The sequence below is a fragment of the Pimephales promelas genome, chromosome 19 (genome assembly GCF_988280905.1).
Source record: "Pimephales promelas chromosome 19, fPimPro1.hap1.1, whole genome shotgun sequence".
NCBI lineage: Eukaryota > Metazoa > Chordata > Actinopteri > Cypriniformes > Leuciscidae > Pimephales > Pimephales promelas.
The window spans coordinates 29184246-29202440 of record NC_142787.1 but is presented as its reverse complement, the minus strand read 5'-3'; the positions used below and the strand labels follow the sequence as shown (position 1 = coordinate 29202440).

Genomic DNA, 18195 nt, shown 5'->3' with positions numbered 1-18195 from the left:
CAGGAAGTGCTTCTGAACCAGTGTTGTTTACATCTTGTGAAATGGTCTATACTGTAAGGTAAAATATCTCAAGCTGTAGAAAAGCAATAACCCGTAAATAACAGGTGGACCCTCCAACTAAGGATCAATGGCTAGGGATTGTAAACGAAATATACAGTATGGAGAGGCTTACATTTATTTTAAGGCTCAAATTTGACAAATGCAACACGCTTTGGGAAAAATGGATTATGTATGTAAACCATTGAGTGTGATATTATATATCAAGATTTTGGAATTATTTTGTGATACTGTCTGATATTGTAACATCCATGATAACTTTTGTGTTATTTGTTCCAATAAAAAAAGTAATAAAAAAAAATAAATAAAAAAAACGGTTACATATTACTTCTGAGCCAGTGTCTGGGACTAAGCTGACAAGGAATGATTTGTAAAAAATCAGTGAACAATTGAGTAAGTACCAGGCTATACAGTTTAATGTCAGTGAGTGACGGTGAACCCAAACCAATCTAACTAAACAGCTAAGTGCTGTCACATTTACCGTTGCTCAGCAAATTTACGCATGCAAAAATTTCAATAGGAATCCACAAGATCAGGGATTTGTTGTGTGGAGGAGAGTTCCCCACGCTGATTTCACATCAGGTTCAAGCTGGTCACTTGAATTCATTACATTGCCCAAACAAAACCTGCTTGGTTTAAAAGTGACTTCTGTGTGAGCTGTGTTTTAAACATCGCTACACTATTGCAATAGACATGGACTTTTTTTGTCTGCGAAATTTCACTGAAACTATTTGCACATAATTTGCACACATTTGTCCTGAAATTAATAATTTTAGGGGAAGCTTGCCTTACCAATACATATGCTCTAATAAAATAAATAAAATTCAGACTTTTTTTTGCAAACTTCTATCTCACAGTTCAGACTTTTCCTCAGAATCTTTGAGTCATAATTGCAAAAAAATAAAGTTAAAATTGTAAGATACTCGCAATTGTGTCAATTTTTTATTTTTTATTCCGTGGCAGAAACGAGCTTTCACTAACAACCGCAATACTGACGATAAAAAAAAAAATGCATGTCAAGTAACCGTTACAGCTTGTCGCTTACACAAACAATTAACAAAACTAATATCAGAGAACTCAAAAAGGCTGCTTTGAATTAAAAAATAAATAGAAAAATAAATAAAACAATCATCTACCTATCAAATATTATTAAAGCTGTAGTCCATGGCTTTTTTTTTGGTTAAAAATTATACAAAATACAAATTTGGGAAAATGCCTAACCAGCCAGTGTTCAAAACTATCTGCTTGCTTACTTGTTCAGATCACATTTTCCGGTTAAAATTATTAAGTTGGTCATACTTCGAAAAAGAATAATCAGTGATTCTGAATGCCAGTATTGACAGCTGCGCACTCTCTTCAATGTGTTCATCCGCGCTGTGCAGTGTTGAAATACAACCAGAGCCCGTCTAACGGAGAGCCTTGGCACTTCCTATTAGCCCCATTGTGCATCACCTTGGTTGCAGTTCCATTAGAATTCCACTGGGGGTGATCGCGGGCGAGAGCAGAATGAATGGGAGTCTATGGGGCTAAACGGCTAAAAGTGTCTCTTTCACCTGCTTGTCGTTAAATCAACATAGATTTTATTGTTGATTCCGCAAGTTCAATATAGATTACAAGCCAAAAGTCGAATGAACGAGTACTTATGTCCTTTCAATGTCTTACAGGTTAGGCCGTTGTTGGCTGGAACACGCTAGCATTCAGCTGTTGTGTGACGTCATCACATTTTTGAACGGATTTTTAGAACTGATAAGTGAACTTAAAAATGCAATTTTCAGCTGAGTGTAATATCTTAGCCCTCCCTTTTAAATGCAACTTTCAAATTACATCCTGAGAAAAGTGAAACCCTATTGACTCCCATTCATTCTGCACTTGACCGCGAGCGCCCCCGCATGGACAGAGACGTGTTACTGCAGCCAGTCCAGAACCCGGAAGTAACCAGCCAGTGCCAATTCTCTTCAATTAGACACTCTGCTACAACTCAAGAAAAGTTGATAATTCCCGAATGACTGCAATTGCAGATTTCGAACACAGATGGCGAAAAAGAGGGAAAATGCGGACTGCAGCTTTAACTTTGGCACTGTTGAATTTTATTCTTTAAATTTTGCATTAAAGACAAAGCTCTGTATTTATTACGCTCATCTGAGAAATCCAGTGAGCACCTCATTTAACACAATCCCTCCTGCTAATATAAACAGCATGCAGAAAACCGCTAGTCCTCGACGAACAACCAGCTGTTTGTTGGTCAAAACCACCCCAACTGTGACCTTTGTGCCTGCGTCTGTTATTCCTCCTTCTCCTTTACTGAGTCCTTCCAGGTCTGTGCTTGCATCGGTCTGGCCTTCTTTAGTGTGCTGGGAATCTTCTGGCACTTCTGTACAATAATTGGTCAACATAAGGGTAAATTCATGATAAAAGAAACATCTTTTTGTTCATCATTAAGGTCATCATATACCACAGACAGAAAGTACCTTCTGTGCAGCCCTTATTTTCCATTGCATAAGATTCATCTTTGGTCTCAGGGGCTTGAACACCCGCTCTGATCAAGGCCTGAAAATAAGAAGATAAAGACTAAAATAATCATCTGTACATATGAACTATGGATGAGGAAAAATGGCCCACCTCTTGAGTCGCCTTTTTCCAGTCCAGTTTGCAAATGAGGATGATGAAGAACAAAGACTGTAGGAAGACACACCCAAAAAACCCAATCCACAGACCTAACAACAGAGAGAAAAGACGTGAGGTGATTGATGGACTTGTTGAGACGTGAGGTGATTGATGGACTTGTTGGGACGTGAGGTGATTGAAAGTAGTTTGGTTATTTCAGCAAAACTGCAGGTCACCTACCAACGATGCCCATGCCGAGGGCAAACATCAGTGACACTCCTATTGGTAATCCCACAAAATAATATCCCACAATGTTACAGAGAGCACCAAGCAGCTGCTTTCCTGAACCTCTGACAATGCCGCCTGTAATGGCCTTCAGACAGAAAAACAAACATTAGTTTGACTATTATCAAGAGGACATTATCAGACACTCACAATATCTGAAGTGACCTGAAAGACTGAATAGAAATCAAAATCTCACCACACCCTTTTTCAGTTTATTTAAACTGTTCAAGACTTTTTTTGTTAAGAAGGAATAAAACATATTTTTGTTTTGCTTTTCATCAAAATATATATAATTTTTTTTTTTAACAAAATATCATTAGATTTATGCTTAAAACAAAAGAAAAAACAATATACCAGTGGAGTTGGAGGTATTAAGCATCTAGAGAACTGATCTGGAACCAAGTTTATGCAAATTTGCTTCTTAAAGTAAATATATATTTACAGACGATCAGATATTTGTACTGGTGAATTATCTTCTTTTTTTTTTTTTTTACATGATAGTTAAAAATAAAAACTCTTACCGCAATGGCATCAAATAGATGAAAGAAGCCATACATGACCATGACCTTTGATACTCTGGACACAATTTCCCTGTGAGAGAGAAAGAGAGCGTTCAGTACACAGATCAGATGTTAATGATTTTAAAGTTTCAACATGAACCAATTCAATTATGATGCAATTAATATATATTTAACTATTTTATTTGTATTCTTTACTAGAGCTGCCATACTGTACGTTGCAGTTTCTCCTAGCCTTGATGCCAGCCTAAACCCCGCCCACAACATTTTTTGGTCGGGAAGTTCGGTCTGGACTCGATCCATTGAGGAGTGATTATGATCGGTTCAGAATTTGTCCGGCTAATCAAACTGCCAGGACGGGCTTTATATGATGATGGACAGATGATCTGCAGTTACATAATCATCACATTATCAAAGAGCGCTTGCCTGTTGTAAAAGAAATCGACAGCCCATTCGTTTTAAAAGAAGAACAGAGAACTGCAATCAATGCATTTGTCGATCGGAAAGATGTGTTTGCCGTCCTTCCTACAGGATTCGGCAAAAGTTTATATTATCAGCTGGCTCCTATGGTCACTAAGAAGATGGGACGCAATAAACAGCCTGTGGTCGTTGTGGTTTCTCCTTTGGTCGCGCTCATGGAGGACCAAGTAAAAGAAGCAACACTCATTATTTCACTACTTCTTCCGGCGTACGGGCCGTTGAGTTCTATTGACAACTTTGTGTAGCTCATAAAAATAAACAACACTTATTGTGTAGCTCTGATTGGTTGATAGGTCTATCCAATTGAGTGCAGAGTTTTTGTTCTTTCCTGGTTCGGTTAAGACACGCCTCATAATCGGTTCGGTTAAGACACGAATCAAAAAAGCCCTATGGAGCAGAATCAGACTCGCATTCTGACCTAACATACCCAATCTAAAATGTCATATTGCTTTTAATCAAAGTAGATCTAATTTGTAGGTACTTACTCTTCCGTGGTAAATATGTATCCAATAACATCTTTGGTACTTCCCAAAATGGTTCCAACCACACAAGAAACAAGTACTAGAAAAAAAAACACACCAGGGAAACCAAATAACAGTTAAATGATGATAAAACATAGTCATAAGTGAGATTTTTATAATTAATAATGCATGCAAATATTCTTAGAAGCAATTAGGCATCTTATAGCAATGCTGTTGATGAATAGATCACATACGTCCACAGAATAAAGACACTTTGGCGGACAGCTTGGCTTTTTCGGTGTTTCCAGCTCCAAGAGCATTTCCCACCCTCACACTGGCGGCCACTGCAAATCCCAGCGGAAACTGAATGGCAAATAGAAAATAATGACTTGAGCTCAAGCTAATTGGTCTACTTTAACCAAAGGATATCGTTTATCACAGATTTTGTTGTTCTTGGAGCCATTTTACTTGTGATTTTACTAACCGTTATTTCAAAAGCAATGATTTCTGTTGGGTGATTTGGTCACACTTACTATGAAAACTTTACATGCTTTAGTTATTTCCAAGACTACATTTAATAATCTCAATTATGGGATGGATTAAGGCTTAGTTTCACATAGAAACAAGTGCACCACACTGTGCAAGTTTTTCATATGCAAATATGCAAGATTACTACTATCAAGATCTAATACTTTTGAGTATTTGTTGAAAATGTATTTGGAAATAAAAGGCTGATGTGTTCAGTTACAATGTGTGATTTGGTTTTCACCACCCATGTAGAGGATAACAAAATACTATTTGCTAATGGAAAGTGAGACTGAGAAGTACTGAAAGTAGAATAACAGAAATGTAACACATATTAGTTACACAGTTCTGTCAACAGGTTTCAACGTCAGTTTATCTTTTGTATAAATGTAATGTTAATATCTTGAGCTGTTGACCTGCAAACAGCTGGTGCTGCTGGGTCTGAGAAGATCCTCAAACCCGAACAAATGTACAGTTTTGTTTTTGTTTCAAGACCGAATGGCCTTTGTAAACCTACCATATATGCAATAGTGGCCAACTCATACACAATAGACTGGGCTCCCAGTTCGGCCTCACTGATGAGCCCTACAATGACAAAATACAATACATGAAGATCGTGAATTCACGCCACAAGGCAAATTGAATTAGGCTACATAAAAACACAGGATGTTTGCAAACCTGCCAGGAATCCCCCAATCTCATATGTCCACCACTCCACACATAGCATGAGCATGCTGGGAAGAGCCAAGCGAATGAAGGCGCCCCATTCCTGCAGACAGTCACGAGACCAGCCTAATGTGAGACAGAGATGGAGATCAGCAAAAAAGATACGACAGTTTCAACATCTATGGTAGTGTGTTATAAAATGAACCATGACTCATCGAAACATTTCAGTGAACTCTCCTCTACACCGTCTTATAGATTAACAGTGTAAATTACTGTCTGGTCACATATTAATTAAGAAAACAGCATGCTTTGCACCAGGACATAAAACTGGTACATATTGCTCCTGTGAGTGAAATCATCGTTTAAATTATTATCCAACACTAAAACAATTTTCAAATCAAGAAAAGTTGTGCAAAAAGATTCAATTATAGTAACATTTAAAGGTGCCATATGGAATAATTAAGGTAAAAATATCCAAAAATGAGCTACACACATCAAAGAAAGTGAGAAGAAATAAGCGCAATGATGTCATTAAAAAACTGACAAGTTATAGTGCTGCCGAGATATAAACCGAAATTAGCATGCTAAATTACTAGCCTCGGCCCGGCAGGTGTCGTAATACGAGTTTCGGCCATGGGAGGCGGTATGCGGGCGGGCGCGGCAACCACCAACCAAACTGCAATAGCCGAGTAAGTCGCGCGGCTTGTGTGTACTTGAACCTGATGTCAGTCGTGTGGAAAATAAAGCCCACTACTACATTTCAGTTCAGGGAAGAGTTCAAAAAATGATTGGTCGATATTATGCATGAGGAATACATTTTGGTAAGTTGTAACATACTGTATCTTTCAACAGTGTTCGTGTTCTTTGTCCATTAGCTAGTAGAGATGATCAGTTCACGTGCGCTAGGGATCTGTCGTGTAACGCGCCAATACTGTATTTATTGTTTGAATTGCGTAATAAAATTAACAGAATCTGAGAGCTGAGATCGGTCTCCGTGTCCTTTTCTGTGCGTGACAAAATGGATGTGGCGTGAGAGTGTGTGAAAAGTTTTGTGTCTCACGGTGAATTTGTGAGAGTTGGCAGCTCTGAAAGGCGCTAGCTTGGTCCACATCAGGGAATGCTGTCTGTCAAATTAATTCAAACTAATGATAAAAAATGTAACATGAACAAAACGAATACCATAAACTAAAAATAACTTTGAATCCTAATAGCCTGGGCTTTAATGCACCAGCTTGTCTATGAGGCGGCCTTTATAATTTAGTATTGAGATGTTGTTCATTTAGTCTCTAATCTCTGAAAATCTCCAAATGATCCACGTGAAACTGCGGTCTTCCAACCTTTTACTATCATCTCAATCAATTGATTTGATTTATTATGCGCGAGGGAGACAACAGCGCTCGCCCGTGTTGTTTGAAGACATGAGTGCGCGCGGCCGCGGAGGTATTTTTCTGGAGGTATACTGCCCCCATCTGGTATGGAATATGGTGTATGATTTGATTTTTTTATCCCAGAGGGCACCTTTAAATATTAAAGCAACATCCATGCCCAATTTTAATCATCTAAAAAATAGTTTTTGTGAAAAGACTTTGGTTAAAATACATTTATTTACTAGACATTCCTTGAATGTTTTAAGGTTTTAATGTAATTTTGTTATTGCGCAAATCTTTGTGTCTCAGAATATAAACAGTAAACTCTCTTGAAAACCAATGGTGCTGACAGATAAGACACTCACCATCCCAGGTGGGTTCATGCAGGCCCTTCCAGCGGATGTAGACATAGAGAAACACAGCCAATGAATACTGGGAAATGGTGTTTGCAGCAGCAGATCCACTGTTAGTAAGAAAGAAGGACTCCATGGAGTCATTTGGACCTTGAATTATTTTACTTTCAAACAAATAACAAAAAACTAAAGGTGTGTCCCAATTTGCATACTTATGCACTTTATGCCATTTTGTAGTATAAATAGTGCAAGTAGTGTTTTCAGACCGAGCCGAACCGTCATAGTTTTCCTTACACTGTGTCTATCAGACTCCAAAGCATTACAAAGCATCCAAAATTGAATTTTTAACTTCACATATTGGACGGTAGAGTACATTGTGCATAGTAAGTGCAAAGCGTATAGTACTGGATGTAATTTGGAACACAACATAAGATCCTATGAAATGTGATAAACAGAATCTAGACAGCTTCTTACGGCACACCGAGATCAAGCAGATGAAGGAAGATGTAGTTTATTAAAGCGTTGAGGATGTTCCCTGCTACTCCCGTGAGGACCTGAGGCCAAATAATACCCTAAACAAATATATGATCAAAATCAGACCCTTGTATATGCGATTTTTGAACAGTAATAATAATGGAGACACAATGCTTGGGTTTACCTGATTTTGAAGATACCTTCCCTGCAGCTGATACATAAAGGCAGCCTGAAAATGTATATTTTTTGAAGTTATTACATAGAATAGTTCTTTTTACTGTATAGTGAATACATTTCATGTTTAATATGTCACTCACAGGCAAAGCAGGCATGAATATTTTTACATACAGTTGTGACAGACTGTTGAGAGAGAGAGAGAGAGAGAGAAAAAAAGTTATATATATATAGAGAGAGAGGGGTGGGGGCAAACAATGACACACAGTTAAAAGAACTCCACAGACACTGGCTTTAGGTCCATGTGACTGCCACATGTCCAAATGATATGGCATAATATTATTTCACAATACTTATATAATTGATCCTACTTGTATGTTCACTTGCATTCACAATATGTTGACAACAGACTTTATCAGCACATCACTCAGGTAAGTTTTGCTAAACAGAACCATAACTTAATGTGTGTTGTTGAATGTGTCAGACCTGGCCACAGCGGGACTCTGACGGACAGCCAGCAAGATCGGCTCTGTGTTGATGAGAAGAGCCCAGCAGGGGAAACAGGCCAGCAGGAGGATGAGGATCCCTCTCTGCAGTATCACACCCACCCGCTTCAGATTTTTACCCCCAAACGTCTGCAGGACACAATTCCCTTCAAATGACATCTGAGCACAAGTGACACTCAAAATACTGAACATTGACGATCATACCTGAGAGATGAGAGTATCGCATGCAGACGCCAATCCAGATCCGATGGAGATGCCAGTCACATTAATAACCTGTGAGCAAAAATGACGTATTTATAAAGATGATGGGTGTTTTAATAAATGATGTAAATAATAAAGTAATTTTGTGAACTCACAGCAATAGCCAGAGCCACGCCGGCCAGTTCAGTTTTCCCCAAGTGTCCACAGAACACAGTGCTGATGAAGCTGATCAGAAAGATCATCAGTTGAGATATAAACTGCAAAAAAGGGGAAACGAGACATTTTCTACTTTTTCAGTTTTGTAAATATTGTATCTTTATGAGTCAAACCTGACCAAAGAACTAAGAAGTTGACAATTAATTATATTTCAGATCTTTCTGCAAAACATATTAAGAGACATTCAACTACGTTATGGTGCAACTTCCAATTTCTCAGGAGTCTCAGAAAGTGTGTCAATAATTAAAGGTCAAACATCCCCCATCAACCAGAAAATAAAGTTTATTTTCAATATTCATATTCATGTGTTCATGTTCTGAACAAAATCAAAGGTGTCCGTTATTCTTTTTCTCTTGGCAATCAACAGTGAACATGATTTTGGTTATGATTGCTATAAGCAAAGTTTAAAATGCTTCATAAATCAATTCATAACTTACCACGGGTCCAGCCAGTTTTAGCAGCTCTACAATTTCTTCTTTATAATTCACAGGTAACAAACTCCGAAGTTTCTTCCGACACCCTCCACACACAACCTGTGTACTCGACGTTGACTGAGCATCATCACTTTTCTCCTGTTGTGAGTCTCCGTTTATCTGAGTCACTGTGGTAAAACTGTCCATTTTCGCTATTCCTGAAGTCTTTAATTCCCACAGTGCAGCTTATATTTAGTTACAGTACTGAACTACATCTGCGTAAAAGGTTTCACTAAAGGTCCATTGCAGGGAGACGTCTGGGTGGATATCTAAGTGAGACATTAGTAAACTATCTGGTAGTAAGTTTAGCCCTGCCTGCTGCTGCTGTACTCCACGAGGTCATTACATAAACAGAAGTGACTTTGTGCTCGGGTCAGGTTTCATTAAAGGAACCCCAGCATTCAAGCAGATAAGTCAATGGAGACTAAATGAGCTGTGGAACTTTACTCATATCTTTTTTAATGTAGGCTACTGTAAAGTAGTCTCTCCCATTCACTTTCAATGGTCGCCCATTGTGACAATTTTTGACCATGCCTACTCTCAGATAAATGAGGCCCACGATTAATCAGATGCAAACAGAAATATAAAACCAGTCCTGATTGAAAGAGAACAAGTTGACAAAAAGATTGAATCCAAGATTGGGTGGAAACATGGTATAATGAGTGATTTATAAGCTATTTTTTATAGACCGGTCATTTTTGACCGGGAACACCACAAGTGTAACAAGGTAACAAACCCCCCCCCCCCCCCTCCCCCTATAACTTAACTATAAAAAAGTTATACATTTATTATATAGTTATACCATTTGGGAACAAAGTCATTAAGTTTCAGTCCAAAGCAATAACATTAACTAGTATTTTCAGGAAAAAGAAAATCTTCTCCGGGTCAAATTGACCTGAACACCACATGAGGGTTAAACCATGCTAGAACATTTTAAAACTTTCTGGCTATGCTTTTTCAAGCCAACTTAAAGTTTGTCTACGAACATTACCAGGATTGTTATAGATCATTCTGATTTTAGAACAACAAATACCAAGCCGGTTTCAAAAGTTACAGCTGCTTTATTAAACAAGAACCAAAAATGTATAAAAGTAGTACTACAAAAGCCTTTATTTCAAATCATACTTTGCGATCATTTAAGTTTAGTATCATTTAAGTCATTAATGTGACAATATTCTTTTTTTTCCTTTTAGACAGGACTTTCATTATCTAAGTTTAAATCATGTTAACAATATGATTACAAAGGCATGTCTTTATGTTTTATACATTTAACTATTTGACAAACATGTACACTCATTCATAAACTATATTTGTACACATACAAATTCATAACTTCAAGTGTAGGTTATTGTCTATGATCTTTGTTACATGATTTATATTTGATAAACGTGTTTTAATCAAATAATATAAAATAATTACTAATAGAAGTATTTTATTTGAATCATATATATATATATATATATATATAAATTGTTTCATATATATTGTAGCGTTCGTAAGCGATCGTTTCGCTTGATAAGACTCTTATTCATTGTCTGGAATCGTTTAAAGCCCTTTGAACAGTTTGCACTGAAACTGTCTTTTGGACCTTGAACCTTTTGGTTCCCATTGAAGTCCATTATATGACTATATTGCTTGTTTTAGGTTCTCATCCACACGTGACTTTTGGGCGCGGGGTTTAACTGCGTGATAAATATAAGCATGCTCATCGTCTGCAAATCATGACCAGAGACGGATAAATATTAAGTCTGTTGTTTAAAACAAGAACCAATAGATGTGAATTATGCGCGAACAGTGGCATACAGTATTTGTGCAGTGTGCGCATGTCAAAAAATCAATTCCCATTTGAATCTTGCGAAATATAAACACGCACATCAACCCGACTACTATAAATATCATTCTTGATAAATGCTCTAGAGAACTGCCTACTCTGATCTTCCCTGGACCCCTTACTATCATTTACAGAAGATAAGCGGTGCCCTTCCAGATCTAATTTTGGCCTGCTCTACCTCTTGCCAAATCCTCTGCACCTCAATCTGCTTTTTAATTTGTAACTCATGTTTATGATTGTCATGCTCAAGTTGAATCACTAACAGTTCATTTTGGTCAAATGTTAAGCCTGAGTCCGAATAAATGCACCAACAGAAACTGGAGAATCAATGTCCATGTCTACAGGCAACACACCTTTCTCTCTCAACTCAGACTTCAAAACTGCCCAGAGGAGGAAAGAGTAATAAAATACTGAAGTAAAAGTACTACTCCAAAAAAGGAGTAGTTCACTTTAAAAAAAAAACACTTTTGCGGATAATTTACTCACCCTCATGTCATCCATGATGTCCATGTCATTCTTTCTTCAGTCGAAAATGAAGGTTTTTGATGAGAACATTCCAGCATTTTTCTCCACATAATGCACTTTAATGGGAACCAAACGGTTCAAGGTCCAAATGAGAGTTTCAGTGCAGCTTCAAAGGGCTTTAAACGACACCAGGCGACGAATAAGGGTCTTATCAAGCGAAACGATCAGTCATTTAAAAAATAAATAAAAAAGTTTACGTTTTATAAGCTCAAATGCTCGCCTTGCTGTTCTGTGATGAGCGTTCGTGACTCTCCTGTTCAAACTCGTTCATCAAAATGAACAAATCTTTTTTCGAGTCATGACTCGAAGGGTACTTGATAAGACCCTTATTCATTGTCTGGAATTGTTTAAAGCCCTTTGAAGCTGCACTGAAACTCTCATTTGGACCTTGATCCGTTTGGTTCCCATTGAAGTCCATTATATGGAGAAAAATGCTGGAATGTTCTCATCAAAAACCTTAATTTCTTTTCGACTGAAGAAAGAAAGACATGGACATCTAATAATAATTGTGTTAATTACAGTGACAATGAATGAAGAACTCACTCTTTGTAAATAGCCTATTATTAATATATTAACAATGTAGAGACTATTAATTAGTTTGTAAATGATTTTTAAGAACTGTAAAACTATATACTTATAAATAGTTACAGCTAATCTTTGTTAATGTTAGTAAAACTACAATTCTTAATCGTTATTCATGTTAGTTTACAGTGCATTTACCAGTAAACAAATGCACTTTTGATTTTAAAACCTATTGGTGTTACGCTGCAGGCAGGAATGAAGTGGAGAATAGATCCAAATGCAAGCACATTTAGTAATAAAAAAACAAACAGGGAATCCAGGGAACAACAAGAACAGGAACTCAGAACCGGAACTGAGAAACAGCAAACATTTAAACAACGACCAACACCCAACAACTGAAGCACAGAGGTTTAAATACACAGACAAACAAGATAAACAAGGTAACAAGGGGGCATGGTTAATCAGAAACACCTGGGGGAACTCATCAACAAGAAAAACTACAAGGGACTACAAAACATGGCACGGAACAGGAAATAGCAAAAGTTCACACACGACAAGGGAAACAGACAGGAATCATTACATAGCCCCCCACCTAAGGAGCGGATTCCAGAAGTTCCTCATGACAACAGTTCAGGAGGGAGGTGGAGCGGAGGCGCACCTGGGGACCCGTGGAGCAAAAGTGCGGGCGGCCAGGGCGGAGCAGGATGAGCGTGCGGCCACGGCGGTGAGGACCCCTCGGGCGGCCACGGCGGTGAGGACCCCTCGGGCGGCCACGGCGGTGAGGACCCCTCGGGCGGCCACGGCGGTGAGGACCCCTCGGGCGGCCACGGCGGTGAGGACCCATCGGGCGGCCACGGCGGTGAGGACCACTCGGGCGGCCACGGCGGTGAGGACCCCTCGGGCGGCCACGGCGGTGAGGACCCCTCGGGCGGCCACGGCGGTGAGGACCCCTCGGGCGGCCACGGCGGTGAGGACCCCTCGGGCGGCCACGGCGGTGAGGACCCCTCGGGCGGCCAAGGCGGTGAGGACCCCTCGGGCGGCCACGGCGGTGAGGACCCCTCGGGCGGCCACGGCGGTGAGGACCCCTCGGGCGGCCACGGCGGTGAGGACCCCTCGGGCGGCCACGGCGGTGAGGACCCCTCGGGCGGCCACGGAGGTGAGGACCCCTCGGGCGGCCACGGAGGTGAGGACCCCTCGGGCGGCCACGGCGGTGAGGACCCCTCGGGCGGCCACGGCGGTGAGGACCCCTCGGGCGGCCACGGCGGTGAGGACCCCTCGGGCGGCCACGGCGGTGAGGACCCCTCGGGCGGCCACGGCGGTGAGGACCCCTCGGGCGGCCACGGCGGTGAGGACCCCTCGGGCGGCCACGGCGGTGAGGACCCCTCGGGCGGCCACGGAGGTGAGGACCCCTCGGGCGGCCACGGAGGTGAGGACCCCTCGGGCGGCCACGGCGGTGAGGACCACTCGGGTGGCCAGGGCGGAGCAGGATGAGCGGGCGGCCACGGCTCAGGAACAGCAGACACTAGAACAGTGACGGCCACAAGGACAGACACAAACACAGGAACAGACGCTGGCTCGGAAACAGACAACACACACACTGGCTCGGGGACAGACAACACACACACTGGCTCGGGAACAGGAACAGACTGGATTGGCCATCTTGTCTTTAGGCACTGGCACGAAGGAAGTGACATGAACAGACTCTGAATCGGCAGAAGGAACGTGAACAGTCTCTGAATCGGCCATCTGGTCCGTAGACACTGGCTTGGAGGCGGCCATCTTGTCTTTAGACACTGGCTCGGAGGCGGTGACCTGAACAGTCTCTGAATTGGCAGAGGTAACATGAACAGTCTCTGAATCGGCCATCTTGTCCGTAGACACCGGCTCGGCAGAAGTGACGCGAAGCGTCTCTGGCTGGACGGTCTCTGGATTGGCAGGGCTGACGTGGAGCTCGGGCTCGGCAGGGCTGATAGTGAGCGCCGGCACCGCACTAAAATCTGGCAGGGTGCACAGGTCCAGTTCGGCACGCAGATCTGACGGGGCGCAAAGATACTTCGACCAATCTGGCATGGCGGCCGCCATCCTAGGAATTATGATCAGCCGTGGATGTTTAGTTGGCCGGAGATCTCTTTCTAGTGCTCCTGGATTCATTTTGGTCGGTCGTTCTATTACGCTGCAGGCAGGAATGAAGCGGAGAATAGATCCAAATGCACTTTTAATAATAACAAAACAAACAGGAGATCCAGGGAACAACAAGAACAGGAACTCAGAACCGGAACTTAGGAACAGCAAACATTTAAACAATGACCAACACCCAACAACTGAAGCACAGAGGTTTAAATACACAGACAAACAAGATAAACAAGGTAACAAGGGGGCATGGTTAATCAGAAACACCTGGGGGAACTCATCAACAAGAAAAACTACAAAGGACTACAAAACATGGCACAGAACAGGAAATAGCAAAAGTTCACACAAGACAAGGGAAACAGACAGGAATCATTACAATTGGTAAGTGGTGAAATTAATATTAACTAATAATATTATTAAATGCTGTAGAATTATTCTTCATTGTTATTTCATCTTAACTAATGTTAACGGTAATAAGTTTTCATTTGTTAACAGTTACCGTATTAACACTTCATGAACTAACAATGAGCAACACAGTTTTTATTAATCTTTCTTAATGTTATGTACAAATCACTGTTTGTTCTTGTTCACAGTGCATTAACTCATTTTTAACAAACACAAGCTTTTAATGTAGTAAATGTCGAGATTAACGTGAAATAAAATTAATAAATGCTGTTGAAGTATTGTTCATCAATTCTTAGTTCATATTAAAGTAAAAATTTATAGGAAACTTGTCACAATGTATTCTCTTTTTTTTTTTTTCTTTTTTTTTAAGATACAGTAATGCAATGAAGTAAAGCAAATCTTTATTTTGGATTTGGGTTTCTGCTTTTGTCCAAAATGCATACATAAACATAATACAAATATAAAGATAAAACATGTGGCAGGTGGAGCTAACAAATGTAAGACATGACATACTGCTCGACGACAATCTATTTCACTCTGCCCTTACCTTCTTTTGAAGCTATTTTACCTTTCTCTCCAGTCGTATAAACAGACACAACATTAGGAATTTTGGATAAAGCCCGATTTTTTTACAAAAATGTTCCAGTGAAAGAGTAACTGGCAGCAGGAGCGTGTTAACGGCCTCATTTGGAGGTGGTGTTGCCATGGGATGGAGCCTGCGGCTGCTGTTGCTGCTGCTGCTCCGCGAGCGCTTGCTGTAAGCGCGTACGCTTCCGGGAGTAATGCTGCCAATGTAGGATCTGCTGTTCGTCTATGAACTTGGCACACTGCGCATTCACCAGCTCTTTTCTGAAGTGCTCATACTGCAACAGCTCTAACATGTGCAGACAATGAGGATATCTAAGGGGAAAAAGATTAAGATTTAAGCTACATCTAATATGACAAATCACATAATCACCATGAGAGGAAAATTCATTTATTGAGAATTATTGGAGATATAGATGAGATCTGTTGGGGAAAGTTACATTTAAATATAATGTGTTACAATATTGTGTTACTCCTTAAAAAAAGTAACTAATTACATGTAAAGTAATGTTAAATTATTTGCGTTACTTTTTCCTCCATCTGACTGAGGCTCAATCTCTTGCAGGCTTTATAACATAGAACTTCGTTTTCTTTTGAAAACGCATTTTAAATATATATTTTTTTATATTCTGACCACTTGGAATATGTCCTGATACCTACAGCTATACATGTATGCATTACAAAAGATCTCCTAACATTACAGGTTTCATATTCACTCTACAGGCTTCATAACACTTTTTATTAAAAGTTTATGGTGTTTTTCTTTTCTTTTTTTTTTTTTTTACTTTTGTGCTTTCTGTCTGTTCCCATACATGCATGAGTGTCTACATCATGGAGAAAACGCATTACCTTAATCGTGTGTGTGTGTGTGTGTGTGTGTGTGTGTGTGTGTGTGTGTGTGTGTATATACAGTATATATATATATATATATATATATATAGAAATTTCCTTCTAGAATCTAGAATTGATCATTTTCATTTTCATCAAGCTTGTATATTTAAGTTCAGTAAATGACAATTAATGACAATCTTCATTGCCATTTAAGTGAAATTACTTAAATATACTTAAATATACAAATATACTTAATAATATACAAATATACAAGCTTGATAAAAATTATCATACACACACATATCAGATCAGTAAAACATTTTACAGCATAAGACTTACTTCAGGAATTTAGCATATTCTGGTTCTTTCCAGTAAAGTAGATACTTCAAGTAATTGACAAAAGGCTTCTCTCTCAGGTAACCCCGTTGAGCCAAAACTGCAGGATAAAAAGCAGGATGTTATATGACATATTTAAATGCACAAAAGCAAAATTAAGACCAATCTACGAAATTGAACCATTGAAACAAAATTAGCTTAGATTCAGTGATTCAAACTGCTATAGATGAACCATTAACTGAAATATCTGAATCACTCTAACAAAGTATTTATAATATAAGCTTGTAACAAAGCCAATCAATGTCTGTTCTTACAGTTCAGATAGTTTGGGTTCGCTAGGCACTGAACAAACTCCAACTCCAGCTGGAAACGGTTTCTTGCCTGCTCCTCTGCGAAAAGTATGATTTTAAAAGGTTATTATTATTTAAGTAAGGTTATTTATTATTATAAAAATTACTTGAACGAAAATGCAACATATTTCGGTATGAATTCACCCCACGTATGAATTTACTTTCGCATAATGTAAATGGCATATGATACAAAAGACTAACATTAATTGTCACACTCAAATCAAACTTGTTTTGCAGTCTTGCGAAAGAATATAGTGAAATAACACGTTAATGGTCAACATCAACAAATTACAAACCTGTTTCCATAATCCCAGCCATGACAGACGACGGGAGAGAAAACTATCTTGCAAATGTAAATTTTAAACGGATCTTTAGGAGAAATATCTAAACCAAAATATGCCGTTTTTGTTTGAGACACCTACGGAGACGCCATGTTTGCCAGAAAACCAGTGCGGCTGGTGTCGTAAAATTTTCCGTCGTTGTGTAACAGTGAGTACGGTGTCATGACAACGGCCGTGCCATTTTTTAAATTTGCATACCGCTTTGCCCGCTTTGAAGCTGCAAGTAGGGAAAAGACATCTTATGGCTATTATTGTCGATGAATTTAAACATTAAAGCTACATTACAGACATATAAATAACTTAAACTGCTAACTCTTAGTTGACCATTAATATATTCTGTCAAACAAAGATGCGAAGATGTCATTAGTGATAGATTTAATGAAATAATGTAATTTGTGCTGCATATAATGGAACATAGATGAAATAGATCATACATTTTCATAACGTAATCGAAAAACCTACTACAGCGCATGCGTGTTAGCTCGCTTTTTGGGGGGGCTCCTATGTTTGGAGATGTGAAATGGTGTAAAACTTGGCGAACAGTGAATAAATTATGTTTTAAGTAAAATAACTCTCTTTTAAAATAACAATCTATCCTGTAAAAAGAAAAAATATAGCCAACTGGAACGCTTTAAATGAGATATTGATAACTTTTGTCCTCTCTGTAAAGGTAAAAAAAAAAAAAAAACATTGCATACACAAGATTCATTTTTTTTCATTTGTATCGTATAGTCTGATAACTGAATTGTGAAGCATTACACGGACCTGAAAAGTTCCCCTACTTTTAATTTTCCTCTTGACAATAGATGTCACATTTTTTAAATGGCAATGCTTTATAATTTTAACACTTCATCTATTATGACTTTATCATAGATTTAATGTGCTAATGCAGTTCATTTTTGAAATACACAATATAAAATAAAATATATATAAAATATGTATATAAAATATTTATTTTATGGGTAATGTGGAAAAGAAG

General features: G+C 39.2%; 2 protein-coding genes across 4 annotated transcripts; both read right to left on the bottom strand.

Annotated features, from left to right (window-relative positions):
* Positions 1-986: 986 nt before the first annotated feature.
* On the bottom strand, positions 987-12919 carry LOC120494552 (multidrug and toxin extrusion protein 1). Of its 3 annotated transcripts, none has more exons than XM_089123451.1 (17): positions 12831-12919; positions 8827-8928; positions 8675-8743; positions 8451-8599; positions 8108-8150; positions 7975-8019; positions 7791-7888; positions 7329-7426; positions 5609-5722; positions 5448-5515; positions 4660-4768; positions 4430-4505; positions 3468-3537; positions 2902-3034; positions 2677-2771; positions 2526-2604; positions 987-2428 (listed from the first exon to the last, which is right to left on the bottom strand). In XM_089123451.1, exons 2-17 carry the CDS (start codon positions 8911-8913, stop codon positions 2193-2195), a joined length of 1569 nt encoding a protein of 522 aa, XP_088979577.1. In that variant the 5' UTR covers positions 8914-8928; positions 12831-12919; the 3' UTR covers positions 987-2192. The 3 variants fall into 3 exon arrangements, with proteins under 3 accessions (XP_088979577.1, XP_039549705.2, XP_039549704.2); XM_039693771.2 differs by lacking the exon at positions 12831-12919 and adding an exon at positions 9325-10064 and having other exon boundaries at positions 987-2425; XM_039693770.2 differs by lacking the exon at positions 12831-12919 and adding an exon at positions 9325-10057.
* A 1517-nt stretch (positions 12920-14436) lies between these two features.
* med31 (mediator complex subunit 31) lies at positions 14437-17342 on the bottom strand. Its single transcript, XM_039693773.2, has 4 exons — positions 17172-17342; positions 16840-16914; positions 16529-16625; positions 14437-15673 (listed from the first exon to the last, which is right to left on the bottom strand). Exons 1-4 carry the CDS (start codon positions 17191-17193, stop codon positions 15457-15459), a joined length of 411 nt encoding a protein of 136 aa, XP_039549707.1. The 5' UTR covers positions 17194-17342; the 3' UTR covers positions 14437-15456.
* Between the last annotated feature and the right edge of the window lie 853 nt (positions 17343-18195).